The sequence below is a fragment of the Bubalus bubalis genome, chromosome 2, assembly GCF_019923935.1.
Source record: "Bubalus bubalis isolate 160015118507 breed Murrah chromosome 2, NDDB_SH_1, whole genome shotgun sequence".
In the NCBI taxonomy this organism is placed as follows: Eukaryota; Metazoa; Chordata; class Mammalia; order Artiodactyla; family Bovidae; genus Bubalus; species Bubalus bubalis.
Genome location: NC_059158.1, coordinates 36,680,550 through 36,695,974, shown reverse-complemented (window position 1 = coordinate 36,695,974; position 15,425 = coordinate 36,680,550). Strand labels below are relative to the sequence as shown.

At 46.2% G+C, this 15,425-nt stretch overlaps 1 protein-coding gene across 2 annotated transcripts; it reads right to left on the bottom strand.

Moving 5' to 3' along the window:
• Window positions 1-740: 740 nt before the first annotated feature.
• On the bottom strand, window positions 741-15,165 carry TREM1 (triggering receptor expressed on myeloid cells 1). 2 transcript variants are annotated; one of them, NM_001290863.1, is given in 4 exon segments: window positions 741-846; window positions 8,550-8,751; window positions 9,989-10,330; window positions 15,037-15,085. In NM_001290863.1, coding segments are annotated over 4 exon segments (699 nt in total).
• Window positions 15,166-15,425: the final 260 nt, after the last annotated feature.

Sequence of the window (15,425 nt, the reverse complement as noted above, 5' to 3'; positions counted from 1 at the left end):
CAGCTCATCTTCTCTTTGCTCCATGGTTTTCAATAATCTTCTGGGAGTGTTGGAAAGGGCCATAAATGAAGGGGAGAAACCAAAACATCTGATTCTAGAGGAGAGGACAGCCCTGGCAGCTGAGAGAACAAGATGCTTCTGTCCTGTGAACTCTGTCCAGTTTAAGCCAAAATGTTGTAGTCCAGGGTGAGGACCAGGGCAGAATTAGCAACCGTAGCCTCTGTGACTCACGAATTCCACAGACCTTGACAGTGAAAAGCATCAGGCAGTGTCTTCATTTTTTAATATTTATTTATTTACTTATTTATTTATTTGGCTGTGCCGGGTCTTAGTTGCAGCACATGGGATCTTTGACCTTCATTGCAGCAAGCAGGATCTAGTTCCCTGACAGGGATGGAACCCAGGGGACCCCTGCATTGGGAACTCGGACTTAGTCACTGGGCCACCAGGGAAGTCCCAGGCAGTGTCTGTATTTAATGCAAGCCCTGAGCCGCTGGTGGAATGAGCAGATGTGGGGCCGTATCTTCTCTTGTGAGGGGACAAAGCACACCCAAGGTTATCAGTTAAATAAGGGGAGTTAGCAGGGCCAAGAAGGTGGGATCCTGAGCCTTAGAAGTCACCTGAGTTACAGATCAGCTCATATCACTGGCCCCCGCCTCTTCCCCTTACACCCCTCTTCAGGCACAACTGCCGGGTGGACACGGGTAGAGGTTGGAGGTCATTCTTGTGGATTCCTGTGGCTAAGATGCAAATGACCTATGCGTGACAGCAAACAGAGCGATGAAGACCAGGGTCTTACTCAGGAGTCCACATGCTGCGGGAATGATGATGCTGATCCAAGGGGCCCTGGGGGAGACAGAAGAGTGAGCACTGCTATGGACATGGATGCTCCTACACACGTGCGTGTTTGTCATGGGCTTTCACACCCCTTGGCTCATCTGCTCCCAATCCCTCCTTTCCCCATACTGACTGGCTCTGTCATGTGCATCTAGTTTGTCCCATCACCTAAAACTACTGATTAGAAGTATACTTAGTAGACAGCACAGAGTCCACGTTCAGAAGAGGCATCATGGAGAAAGGACAGGCGGACAAGGCTCCTTCCTACCTTGATGCGGTAGAGAAAGCGAGGGCTCCCAGAGCAAGGAATCCTGGCTTCCATTCTCAGCATCAGGACCTATCCTGGGAGAGTCACCTCACCTCTCTGGCCTCATTTATAAACTGAGATTCCAGTCCTCATCAAAATCCCATCATGAATTTTCATAGACCTCAGCAACGTGATTCTAAAAGTCCTGGGTAAACATCAGTAGATACTGTAAGAAAAGGACACGAATGAATGGAGGAACTTGGCTTGTATAGACTCAGCAGATGTGGAAATAGGTTGTGTGTGTGTTCAGTTGCTTCAGTTGTGTCTGACTCTTTGCAGCACTATAGACTGTAGCCCTCAGGCTCCTCTGTGCATGGGATTCTCCAGGCAAGAATACTGGAGTGGGTTGCTATGCCCTCCTCCAGGGGATCTTCCTGACCCAGGAATCAAACCCATGTCTCTTATGTCTCCTGCATTGGTAGGTTCTTTACCACTACTGCCACCTGGGAAGCCCGTGGAAATAAGTTATAGCACAGCTAATCCATAGAGATGAGACACCGGGTTGAAAAGAGAAACAGCAGGGAAACAAATAGAAGTCCAGATATAGATCTAAGGATAGCTAAGAATTCGTATCTAAGGAAATCGGCAGCCCAATAGGTAGGCAAGAATTGTCTAGTAAATAAACAATTTTGTGATACCTGGGTGGCAAAATGTAAGAAAAAGTCTTTGCTTCTATCATTCACACCATATAGTAAAATAACACCCCCCCCCACCAATGGATTAAGATTAAAATAAAGTGAAAAAAATAGAGAAGGCACCAGGAAATAGGATAAACACAATTAAGAAATAAAACAAAGCAATAATTTAAAAATCAACACGTTTGCCTATGCAAAACTTAAACCTGAATGTACAAGCCTGCAAAGGGAGAAATGATACAACAGCCACAGAAAGCAGCACAGGTCCTTTTGTGCTAAAATCTACTCCCAGCCTGTGGCACTGTCTTGCATCTGCAGGAACTAGATGTCTGAGGCAGCCAAGTTCAGCCCTGGCTGCCCTGGCTGGGGACTGGGGCAGGGGCTGGAAGTGCCTCTCTAGACCCTCAAGCTTGCAGCTATGCCCCCTGCACTGCAAGCCTGTGCCCAGTTCCAGCCCTACTGCCCAAGGAGGTTCCAGCTCTGGGCCCAGTTCCAGCCCTACTGCCCAGGGAGGTTCCAGCTCTGGGCTCCACAAACTGTAACCTCTCCAAGGGTCTCCTTCCAGTGCCCTGCCTTATCCCCTCCAAGCCCTGGAATGTTTTCTTGCACAGAGCTCCTAGAACATGTCCACTCTCAAGGGCAAGCATTACATCCCTTTCTGAGGCTGTATGCAGGTGGCCAGACACCCGCATCCCACCCCACTGCAAGCCACTCCAGCCATAGTGCTGGGGAATTCCTGTGCCCCTCACCGAGTGCTGGGAGTACAAACGCTCTAGCTCCCCAACCCCCTCTCCGTACAGACAACTCCTGTGATGCCCAGAAGCCCCTTTAGTCCCTGTGGGACTCGCCTTGGTTATGGCACCCTTTGCTAGGTTTCCTTCCCTCCCAGTCCCACTCCCCAGGAATGGTTTTTCTTGGGATCCCTTCCTAAAACACTTGCACAAGATTTTCTCCACAGCCTGCCTCTGTGGAACCCTCCGAAGACAGGGTGACAGCGGCTTCCTCTGAGGTGCCACACCCTCCAGCCCCAGATAGGCGCCTCCGCTCCTCCATCTCCTGCACAAACTGCTCCCTCCACTAAATTCCCTCTTTTTCAAACAGCTCAGTGGCTTCTGCCTTCCCGACTGGACTCTGACACATAGACTGGTTCATGTTAATTAAAACACATAAAGTCAATACATGAAGGAGGTATAGCCTTTAGTAGGAATATGGGCGAATGTTTGCACTCTCTGTTTATACTCTGGAAAATTAGTGAAAAAAAAGAATAGCATTTATTGTAAAGATGTGTTTTATTTTAAATATTTTAATGATCTCCTACTATGTACCGGACACTTAGGCACAACAGAAGGGGAAGAGGGCACTCTGCCTCTACCCTGTGGAGCTCAAAGTCCACAGTAATCGATGAAAGCAAGTCCCAGCTCATGTCTGATACCATGCAGGGTCCTGTGGGGCTCCTGGGCACAAGGTTCTTGTATCCCCCATTTCTTTGATTTTAGGAAACAACCTTCATTCAGCCTCCATGGGTTTCCCTGAGCCCCAGGGGGCAGATTCAAGCAGTTGTTAATTAGGGAAGGGAGGAGAAGCTAAAAGCAAAGGAGGAAAGGAAAGATATATCCATCTGAATGCACAGTTCCAAAGAATAGAGATAAGAAAGCCTTCCTCAGTGATCAATGCAAAGAAATAGAGGAAAACAATAGAATGGGAAAGACTAGAGATCTCTTCAAGAAAACTAGAGATACCAAGGGAATATTTCATGCAAAGATGGGCTCAATAAAGGACAGAAATGGAATGGACCTAACAGAAGCAGAAGATATTAAGAAGAGGTGGCAAGAACACACAGAAGAAGTATACAAAAAAGACCTTCCTAATATGACCAACCTAGATAGCATATTGAAAAGCAGAGACATTACTTTGCCAACAAAGGTCCATCTAGTCAAGGCTATGGTTTTTCCAGTGGTCATGTATGGATGTGAGAGTTGGACTGTGATGAAAGCTGAGCACCGAAGAATTGATGCTTTTGAACTGTGGTGTTGGCGAAAACTCTTGAGAGTCCCTTGGACTGTAAGGAGATCCAACCAGTCCATTCTAAAGGAGATCAGCCCTGGGATTTCTTTGGAGGGAATGACGCTGAGGCTGAAACTCCAGTACTTTGGCCACCTCATGCGATGAGTTGACTCACTGGAAAAGACTCTGATGCTGGGAGGGATTGGGGGCAGGAGGAGAAGGGGACGACAGAGGATGAGATGGCTGGATGGCATCACTGACTTGATGGACATGAGTCTGGGTGAATTGGGAGTTGGTGATGGACAGGGAGGCCTGGCGTGCTGCGATTCATGGGGTCGCAAAGAGTCAGACACGACAGTGACTGAACTGAACTGAACTGAACTGAACCCAGATAACCACGATGGTGTGATGACTCACCTAGAGCCAGACATCTTGGAGTGTTGAATTCAAGTGTGCATGAGGAAGCATCACTATGAACAAAGCTAGTGTAACTGATGGAATTCCAGTTGAGCTATTGCAAATCCTAAAAGATCATCATCTGTGAAAGTGCTGAACTCAATATGCCAACAAATTTGGAAAACTCAGCAGTGACCACAGGACTGGAAAAGGTCAATTTTCATTCCAATCCCAAAGAAAGACAATGCCAAAGAATGTTCAAACTATCACACAATTGCACTCATCTCACACGCTAGCAAAATAATGCTCAAAGTTTTCCAAGTGAGGCTTCAACAGTACATGAACTGAGAACTTCCAGATATTCAAGCTGGATTTAGAAAAGGCAGAGGAATAGAGATCAAATTGCCAACATCTGTTGGATCATAGAAAAGGCAAGAGAGTTCCAGGAAAACATCTACTTCTGCTTTATTGACTATGCTAAAGCCTTTGACTGTGTGGATCACAACAAACTGTGGAAAATTCTTCAAGAGATGAGAATACACTTTACCTGCCTCCTGAGAAATCTGTATGTAGGTCAAGAAGGAACAGTTAGAACCGGACATGAAACAACAGACTGGTTCCAAATTGAGAAAAAACTACATCAAGGCTGTCTGTCGTCACTCTGCTTATTTAACTTCTATGCAGAGAACATCATGGGAAATGCCAGGCTGGATGAAGCGCAAACTGAAATCAAGATTGCCCAGAGAAGTATCAATAACCTCAGATATGGAGATAACATCACCTGTCACTTTATGGCAAATAGATGGGGAAACAATGGAAACAGTGACAGACTTAATTTTCTTGGGCTCCAAAATCACTGGCAGATGGTGACTGCAGCCATGAAATTAAAAGACACTTGCTCCTTGGAAGAAAAGCTGTGACCAACCTAGACAGCATATTAAAAAGCAGAGACATTACATTGCTAACAAAGATCTGTCTAGTCAAAGCTATGATTTTTCCAGCAGTCATGTATGGATGTGAGAGTTCGGCCATAAAGAAAGCTGAGCACCAAATAATTGATGCTTTTGAACTGTGATGTTGGAGAAGACTCTTGAGAGTCCCTTGGACTGCAAGGAGATCAAACTAGTTCATCCTAAAGGAAATCAGTCCTGAATATTCATTGGAAGGACTGATGTTGAAGCTGAAACTCCAATACCAATGCCACCTGATGGGACGAACGGACTCATTGGAAAAGACCCTGATGCTGGGAAAGCTTGAAGGCGGGAGGAGAAGGGAACATCAGAGGATGAGATGGTTGAATGGCATCACCAACTTGATGAACATGAGTTTGAGCAAGCTCTAGGAATGGGTGATGGACAGGAAAGCCTGGCATGCTTCAGTCATAGTGCTACAAGGACTCAGACACGACTGAGCAACTGAACTGAGCTGGGGATGCAAGACCAGGAAGAAAAAGTCAAGAGCAGCCTCCGGGCAAGGTCCTATTTTCCCATCAATTGTTGTTGTCGTTCAGTCACTCAGTTGTGTCTGACTTTTTGCAACCCCATGGACTGCAGCATGCCAGGCTTCTCTGTCTTTCACTATCTCCCAGAGTTTGCTCAGACTAATGTCCATTGAGTCAATGATGCCACCCAAACATCTCATTCTCTGTCACCGCCTTCCTCCTGTCCTCAATCTTTCCCAGAATCATGGTTTTTTCCAATGAGTCAGCTCTTTGTATCAGGTGGCCAAAGTATTGGAGCTTCAGCTTCAGCATCAGTCCTTCCAATGAATACTCAGGGTTGATTTCTTATAGGATGAACTGGTTTGATCTCCTTGCAGTCCAAGGGACTCTAAAGAGTCTTCTCCAACATCACAGTTCAAAAGCATCAATTCTTTGGTGCTCAGCTTTCTTTATGGTTCAACTCTCACATCTATACATGACTGCTGGAAAAACCATAGCTGTGACTATACAGACCTTTGTCAGCAAAGTGATGTCTCTGCTTTTTAATGTGCTGTCTAGGTTGGTCATAGCTTTTCTTCCAAGGAGCAAGTGTCTTTAAATTTTGTGACTGCAGTCACTATCTGCAGTGATTTTGGATCCCAAGAAAATAAAATCTGCCATTGTTTTCACTTTTTCCCCATCTATTTGTCATTTCAAGTGATGGGACTGGAAGCCATGATCTTAGTTTTTTGAGTGTTGAGTTTTAAGCCAGCTTTTTCACGCTCCTCTTTACCCCTATCAAGAGGCTCTTTACTTTCTCTTTCTGCCATTAGAGTGATATCATCTGCATATCTGATGTTGTTGATATTTCTCCTGGCAGTCTTGATTCCAGCTTGTGATTCCTCATCAGTGGATATAGACAATATCTTTGAGCTGTTTTGCAGATACTGAAACCCCCTCCAGGTGGTAGAAGTTAATGAAGATTAATGATGGTCTGCCACCCACAAGCATGTAGACCCTAGACCAGTTGGACCTGAAGGATGAGGATGCTGTCTCCTACTTATGTCATCACCAGCCCATCAGAAGAATGTTCACAGGCTGATCACACCCTCTCTGAACAATTACTGTGAAACTTGTCACTATCTTCCCCAAGTTGCAACACACAGTTTTGAGAACATAAGCCCACAGTGGCCCCCTTTGCTTAGCAAAACAACAAAGCTACTCCTTTCTACTTCACCCAAAACTGCCTTTGAGATTTGATTTGGCACCAGCATACATAGAATATGAGCTTTCAGCATCACATCTATTTTGACAGATATATTTTTTAGATACCAGAGCCCTGCAGTGACGCTGCTTCTCTTCCGCATTGTGGATCTCACTGCAAATTGTTTCCAACCTTTGGAAAACAAACCGGCAATATGTGTACAGGAAAATGGCTTTCCAGGTAGCTCTGTGATAAAGAATCCACCTGCCAATGCAGGAGATGCGGGTTCAATCTCTGGGTCAGGAAGACTCCCTGGAGGAGGAAATGGTAACCCACTATAGTATTCTTGCCTGGAGAATTCCGTGGACAAAGGAGCCTGGCAGGCTACAGTCCATGTGGTCACAAAGAGCTGGACACGACTGAGCATTCAAGGACACATACAGGACAGTATAAATGTTTGGCTTCTTTTAAGGGAATTTCTTTTGAGTGAACAATTTAAAAGAAGAAAAGGACATCTACAAATATATGTTCATCTCAGAGTTATCAGTACTACAAAAAGTGAAAATAATCTCAACGTCTAAAAACAGGCAAAGGATTATGTGAGCAGTGGCTTTCTATTGATAGAAAAGTATGCTGAAATTCTGACTACAAAGACTAAGGAGCAACACTGAAGAATAGTTGTAGCCAAAAAAAAATAATGAAAATGTATATAATTAGAATTAATGCCACATTAAAATATATCCAAGCATGAATAAAAACTAGAAGAGAAGATGGACAAAAAAAGACACATTAGATTGGTAGGAATATGGAAGAATATTTCTTTCTCTGCTAAGTCAACATTTAGTGATAAACACACTCTAAGATAAATCAACATTTAATAATAAACTGTATAAAAGGGTGTGCATGAAAAGGTCATGGTTCTTAGCTTTGCCTGCACATTTTAAGAGGCCTGAAGATCTTATAAAAATTACTGAGACCAGCCCCACCTCCAGAAATTCTAATTCTTTTGGTCTACAGAGGTCACGCGCATCAGCATTGAAAACCAGCCAGGGACTTCCCCAGTCCAGTGATCAAGACTCTGCCTTGCAGTAGAGGGGACGCCGGTTCCATCCCTGTTTGGGAAACTGAAATCCCACATGCTGCAGGGTGCATTCAAAAAAAATTTTTTAATAAATAAATAAAACAAGCCAAATAAAAGCTAATGCTCCAGGATATCCTAACACGCCTCACTTGCTCAGAGCTGTTGGGCTAGATTATGGCTTCCAGCTCTGATTTTTTTCCTACCCTCCCCTACCCCCTCCAACCCCAACCATAGAAACAAGGAAACTGAAGCCAGAGAAGGCTCCTGAGTGGCCTGAAGTTACACTTTCAGTCGATCTGGCTGGCATTCGAATTCAGGGTCTCTTTTCCCACTACACTTAGGGGTTTGCTGAGCCCTTGGAATTCAGCACAGACGCCATTTTCCTCTCCTTACCCCTCTGACATGCAAGAAGCAAACACAGGGAAATGGTGGGGAGAACGGCAGCCGTTCATTGCCTCCAAGAGCCCCCTCCTCAAGCCCCCTCCTCTCTCTAGCACCAGCACTCTCCTTCCTCCCCTGGGAAGGTCCACCCGACGGAGACGACTCAAACCCACCCTGCCCTCTACCCTCCCCCATCCCTCACTCCCCACACCCTCTAAGCACATGGACTGGGAATCAAAGGACTTGGTGTCCGATCCAAGGTCCCAGAGACCTGGAAACCATACCTGGTGACGTGTGTCACATTTGTGGGAGTGACTGTGAAGCCAGGAGAGGAGAGCCTATCAGCTGATGTGGGGATGGGTTGGGTCACGGGCTTGGGCCTGGGCCTGGGCCTGGGACGGAGCTTGGTGGTGATGGGAGGTGAGGTGGGATTCTGAACGGAGATCTGGCAAGGATCCTCATCTGAGGCAGGGGTTCCCAAAGAATCTGCAAGAAAGCACATTGGATGGTTGGACAGATGATGGATAGATGGAAGGATAAGTGGTACAGTAAATGGAACTGTGGAGGGAAATGAATGGCCACTCATGAACCAAGGTTTCCTTTTGCTTTTTATTTTAATAAAGAAATAGTGTGGCATTGCTTGGGTCAGAGATGGGGAAAAGGAAAGAAGGAAGGAAAGAAGGAGGGAGATAAGGAAGCAGAAAGGTATTTCCAGGCTATTTATGTTATTGGAAATGCACTTGCCTGCTATTCTTCACCAATCCATATGTGCCCTTCTTGAAGAATAATTCCCTGATTATCTTATACCATTCTCTCTGCCTTGCACTCACCTGTACCTGTGGCATATTGCTTTGCAAGTTATCTTTCATTAATACATTGCAGATATGTCTTGTCTTCCTTAGATATGGGCTCCACAGGGGCTAGGAACTTGAATCTGCCCCCGTTCTAATGTGCTTTCCTTAATTCATCCAGTCAACATCTGTGGAGGCCCTACTATATGCCAGGCACTTCATCAGTTGCTAGAGATATAGAGTCGATTAAGGCACAGATGATTTCCTCAAGGTTCTCAAAGATGAATAGGGGAGACAGTTAAGGAAACTGGCCACTACTTCATCCAGTGAGACAGCTGTCTATGAAGAGGGCACCAAGCAAGCCCTGGTGCTTTGCTACTCAAAACGGAAGCCATGGACCAGCAGCATCAGCATTGTCTGTGAAGAGGCTGGAAATGCAGAGTCTAGGTCCCATCCTAGACGTATTACATTTAAAATAAGACCCCCAGGTAGTTTGTGCCCACTTAAGGTCTGAGGAGCACTGCTTTGGAAGCACACAGGAGGGACCTCAGATGCATCCTTAGGAAGGGAGGGTGACTCACAGAGGCTTCCAAGGAAATGACTTCTACATAAAGACCTGAAGCATGAGACTAATTTGTCCCAAGTCCATCACTCACCTTTCCCCATATCCCACTTCCTACAATAGCACCGCATGTTAGGTTCTGCTCCCAAAGAGGAATCCCATACAAAGAATGAGATGCAATCCCTTCTTACCGTTGGACCAAATGTCTCACAAGGACCTCAAATGAGAAACAAGGAGCTTCTAGAAACAAGGAGCAAGATCATAAGCTTCTAGAAATCCTGAGCCACAGCCCTACTGGTGCTCCCACCACTGTCCCACCCAACCTGATCTGGCTCTCCCACCCTCTCCCACCCACCCCCAGGTCACTCACTCTTGGTCACCACCAGGCGGACAGGGTGGAACAGGATGATGGGATCGCTGGGTCCCAAGATCACACATCGGTACAGTCCTGAGTCCTCCACTTGAAGGTTGGCCATTCGGATTTGCAGCATGCCTTCACTGGGGATGTCTTCTAGGAAGTACTTCCCCACCCGGACTTGACTGGACCCCTCTGTGATTGCCAGTGTCTGGACCTCCCCGTTATCTTTCAGCCTCTGCCAAGCCTTCTGGCTGTTGGAATATATGTTGGTATTGGTAGGACAGCTCACGTTCAAGGTCTGCCCCTCTGCTAGAGTACACTTCTCCTCGAATACTTGAGCGGCAGCTTGGATTTCTGTAAGCAGAGAATTTGAGTTAGGCTTTGTGAGGAATAGCTTCCTTCTCTTTGGGAAAAAAAAGAGAGAGGAGCCACCTTTCTTTCTTGTTAAATCACCTAATTTTCAGACAAGATCCTCAAGGTCTCCAGAGAAGATGCAGCTTTCCCTGCAAGTTAGCATTAGACCCCAGATCTTATCACTGCAAGTAGCTTGGGGGATGGGGGTTCGTTTGGTTTGTTTGTTTGATTTTGATCACAAAAGTTAGACTGTGTATGATTTGTGCTCATCAGCTTTCATAAATGACTGTTTTTGAGAGGAAGAAATTGTCTGAATAGAGACAGAGCATGGGACACATGCTAAGACCATGAGTGACAAAGGCATGACAGGAGGGATAGATTATAGAGAACAGGGTGCAGAATGAGCCTGCTGAATCCTAACCACTAGACCACCAGGGACATGGTGGAAAGTGGATGTGAAGAGATATTACTATCAGAAAGTGACTCCACTGAACAGCTAGAGGAACTTCATCTAAGTCAGAAGGAGAGAGATCAATTCAAGAGACTATTGGAAAAATGGCGAGGAAGCTGTCTCGAGGACGTGGTGGACATTGATGTCTGGTGGTGTGGTCTTCATCTTTCCCTTCCTTGGGTAGCAGATCACCTCTTTCTCAGCATGCTCATCTTTCTCATCCTATGTACCTTTACTGATGAGGCTGCCCATATTCTTCAGGATGGACACAGAGACACAGGCTTAGCCAAAGAATCTCACCACCCTGGCCATGCTGATTGGCCTAGAAATGGGCACATGACTAAGGCTGGGCCAATCAGAATCCTCTCTGAGACGGCTGCTCTTTCTTACTGTGTTGATTGGTCTATAGGATGTTGCTTGCATCCAAAAGAGTTCTAAATATTACAGAATATTAAGGAGTCACAGTAGTGGTCCTCCACTGGGGACAATTTTCCCTCTGGGGACATTGGGCAATGACTGCAGATATTTTTGGTTGTTTTGATTGGGAGTTATGCTGTGCTGTGCTTAGTCACTCAGTCATGTCCAACTCTTTGAGACCCCATGTACTGTAGCCCACCAGGCTCCTCTGTCCATGGGATTCTCCAGGCAAGAATACTGGAGTGGGTTGCCATTCCCTTCTCCAGGGGATCTTCCCAACCCAAGGATCAAACCCAAGTCTCCCATATTGCAGGTGGATTCTTTACTGTTTGAGCTACCAGAGAAGCCCAAGAATACAGGAGTAGGTAGCCTATCCCTTCTCCAGGGGATCTTCCCAACCCAGGAATAGAACTGGGGTCTCCTGCATTGCAGGCGGATTCTTTACCAGCTGAGCTACCAGGGAAGCCCATTGGGAGCAAGGAGGTGCTAATAGCATCTAATGGGTAGAAGCCAGAGATGTTGTTAAACATCCTTCAGTGCACAGGCTGGCCCCCATGAGAAAAAATTAACCCACCCATAATGTCAATAGTGCCAAGGCTGAGAACCCTTGGATTACAGGGACAAAAGTTTCAATCACACTCTTGAATGTTGAACTTAGAATTGGCATGAATTTCTGGTCTGGTCCAAGGGATCCTTTCTGATGGGAGGGCCAAGTAGAGTTGAAGTAAGAAGATCCAGGTCTGTGTTTTCCACTGGACACAGCAGGGCTCCCTTTACTGAGGGACTACAGTTTATCCATCCAGGCCCGAGATACCTTCCTTCATGGAAAACCAAATAATGGGCAGGATAGTGGTGGGTCAATCCACCTACCATTACTAAGGTCAGGCTACCACTACCTACAATTATCACTGCTTTTATTAATCTAAATGTTAGTGTCCCCCTAAAATTCATATTTTGAAATCTTAAACTGCAAGGTGGAGATAGTTAGGTCATAAGGGCTCTGCCCTCAGGAATAGGATTAGTGCCTTTAGTAATGAGGATCCGGGGAGCTCCCTTGCCCCTTCCCCCACGTGAGGATACAGTGGGAAATTGGTAGTCAGTCTGCATCTCAGAAGAGGACCTTCCCAAGAACCCAACCATACTGGTACCATGACCTTGAATTTCCAGCCTCCAGAACTGGGAGAAGTAAATTTCTGTTGTTTATAAGCCACCCAGTCTGTGGTATTTTGTTATAACTGCCCGGATGGGTCAAGACAGTGGGAGTCACAGGAGACAGATTGCTCACAAACCTGCCAGGTGCTTGTGAAAGGAGACAGTAAGAAACTAACACAGAAGTGAAGTCTGTACATCACTTTTTGCACCATTTCAAGAAAGGACTTCTTTATATTATTAATGTAAAAAAGAATAACAAATACCTTTTACTGCTAAGTGTTTAAGATACTGTCTCATTTAATCTTTATAACATGTCAGTTGGCACTGCTATTTTTCCTAGTTTGAAGACAAGGGAAGTGGAAGACAGAAAGTTTATTTAATAACCCAGAACTTATTATGTGATTTGGGCTTCCCAGGTGGCCTAGTGGTAAAGAATCTGCTTGTCAATGCAAGAGACATGAGTTTGATCCCTGGATTGGGAAGATCCCCTGGAGTGGGAATGGCAGCCCACTCCAGTATTCTTACCTGGAGAATCCCATGGACAGAGGAGCCTGGCGGGCTACAGTGCATGGGGTTGCAAAGAGTCAGACACAGCTGAGCGCACACACACATTGTGTGATTTGCCCAAGGTCCCATAGGAGAAATGTGTGAAGTCAGGATTCAGACCCTCATAGTCAGACTCTAGAAAGTGTCCGACTCTTGGTGACCCTCGTCTCAAAACTAGGAATAATAGTAGTATCAACTTATAAGTTATGAAGATTAAATGAGAGAGTGTCTTAAACACTTAGTAGTAACTGTGACCCCATGGACTGTAGCCTGCCAGGCTCCTCCATCTATGGGACTTTTCCAGGCAAGAATACTGGTATGGGTTGCTGTTCCCTTCTCCAGGGCATCTTCCCGACCCATGGATTGAACCTGGGTCCCCGGCACTGCAGGCAGACTCTTTACTGTCTGAGCCACCAGGGAAGACTCTAGAATCAGCTCTAAACCTCTGAGCTAGATTGCCCAAGGCAGCTGTCTGGTTGGGATTAGAGCCAACCCCAACCCAAGTGAGAATAGCTGACTAACAATTCTATTCCCCAGGATACAAGGTCTAGAAGGAGCTTTTATGTTACACCCTAATCTACCCTGATGGGACCCAGTGGGAAAAAACCACTGGTTTCCTCTCAGTCTTCAACCTTCCATCTTCTCCCATTCTCCTTTGGAAAAACACGAATAAGACACAAGGAGGGATTTCCCTGGTGGTCCAGTGGGGTTGGGAATCGGTCTGCCAATGCAGGGACACAGGTTCCATCCCTGCTTCAGGGAGATACCACATGCCAAGGGGCAACTAATCTATGCACCGCAACTACTGAACCTGTGCTCCAGAACCCGTGAGCCTCAATGAGAGAGGCCACCGCAATGAGAAGCCCATGCCCCACAACTAGAGAGTAGCCGCCTCTCACCCCAACTAGAGAAAGCCCATGCCCCGCAATGAGGACCCAGTGCGGGCAAACAAATGAATAAAGCTAAAAATAAATCAATAAATAAGCACAGTCTCCACTGCAAAATGAAAACAGGTTTTAAAAAAAAAAGAAAGAAGGAAAAGACACAAGGAAATGCACTGGTCCATGGGAACCACACTCCCATGTACCCCATCCATATCATCACCCCAGCTCTAAGGAATCCCGGAGTAACCCTGGTGTGCAGGCTGTACGAGGTGATTATCCAGGACTTTGCTCAAGGCAGTGGGTCCCCGGAAAACATCCTCTCCCTGGAATCCTTTCTGCTTTCCAAAGCAAACCTTTCTTTTAACTCCTTGTTGATATGCTCCCCTTCTCTGCTTATTTTCTCAATGTATTCATGAGGACTGGGAGCAGGAACAACAAAAGCTCCAAGTGCTTCCACTTTTAGTGAAGGTGTGAGCTGGGCAGGAAGAGGAGTGAAGGGTCCCGGCAACCCTGCGGAGCCCGAGCAGCAGAGCCTCAGAGCCCTGGGATCACGGCCTCTGTGAAAACGGGTGGTTTTCTCCTGTGCACTTCTGTGTCCTCAGCAATAGCAGGTTTCCTGGCCCATGCTTGGCCACTGGGAGATATATATTGAATGGACTATGTCTTTGGGGTTTAGGCTTCCCTGGTGGCTCAGTTGGTAAAAAAGTCTGCCTTCAATGTGAGAGACCCAGGTTTGATCCCTGGGTGGGGAAGATCCCCTGGAGAAGGAAATGGCAACCCATTCCAGTATTCTTGCCTGGAGAATTCCATGGATAGACATGGGGTCACAAAGAGTTGGACACAACTGAGTGACCAACACTTCTTTCAACATCCAAAGCACCATGATAGAATATAAAGGGAAAAAATGTCAAACTCAAAAACAAAATTCCCTTAGATCATGTCAAGGTGAGATTTTTCTCTACCATTAGTTTCCCACTCGGGGTTTTGCATCTCCCTGACAACATCAAAAGGCACAGGCATCTTGCTTCCCTAACCCACCCCCTTTAGTTCTGTTCTCAGGCCCTGTGTGTTCTCCTGATTCTTTTAAGTTTGGGTGGAGAAACCCATTGTGGTATATCTACTGGATGGTTCTGTCTTGGGTGGCCACATCCCCCGGAGCTTCAGAGGAAAAGGGAGACCTTTCTTGTGGAGGGCTTGGCCCCAACCCCAGGTCCTGGGCAAAGAGCTCACCTGCTCACACCTCCTCCGCATCTTACCTGCGATGAAGAACATCCAGAGCAGCCCCCAGAGCCTGGCCTTCCTCATCCTTCATGTGCACTGACTCCGACTGTTCTGTGGCTCCTGGCACAGCTACAGAGGGACACTCTACCCCAGAGGCTCCAGAAAGTTGCACAACAGGATGTTATGCCATTACTGGGAGGTGCTGAGTCTGATGCTGCATTTCATCACTGGTTATCTTGGCTCCAGACGTCAAGGACAACATAAGGATCCAAGACTGGGCTCATTCATAGACCAGAAAAGATGCAGGATGATATAGTACAAGACAATGAAAAAAGAAGAAAGAAATCCAAAAGGTTCCTTACTAGATAGAAGCAATGAAAGGCAGATTTGACAATGTGAAAAGTCAATAACAGAAAACATTCAC

What these genes read in the sequence shown, in the direction of transcription:
- TREM1 (XM_025295241.2), bottom strand. Translation starts at nt 15,085, where the DNA reads ATGAGGAAGGCCAGGCTCTGGGGGCTGCTCTGGATGTTCTTCATCGCA. An exon ending in CTGGATGTTCTTCATCGCAG is followed by an intron (nt 10,331 to 15,036) that starts GTAAGATGCGGA and finishes CTCTGCTTACAG; the next exon opens with AAATCCAAGCTGCCGCTCAA. An exon ending in CCGCCTGGTGGTGACCAAGA is followed by an intron (nt 8,752 to 9,988) that starts GTGAGTGACCTG and finishes GCTTTCTTGCAG; the next exon opens with ATTCTTTGGGAACCCCTGCC.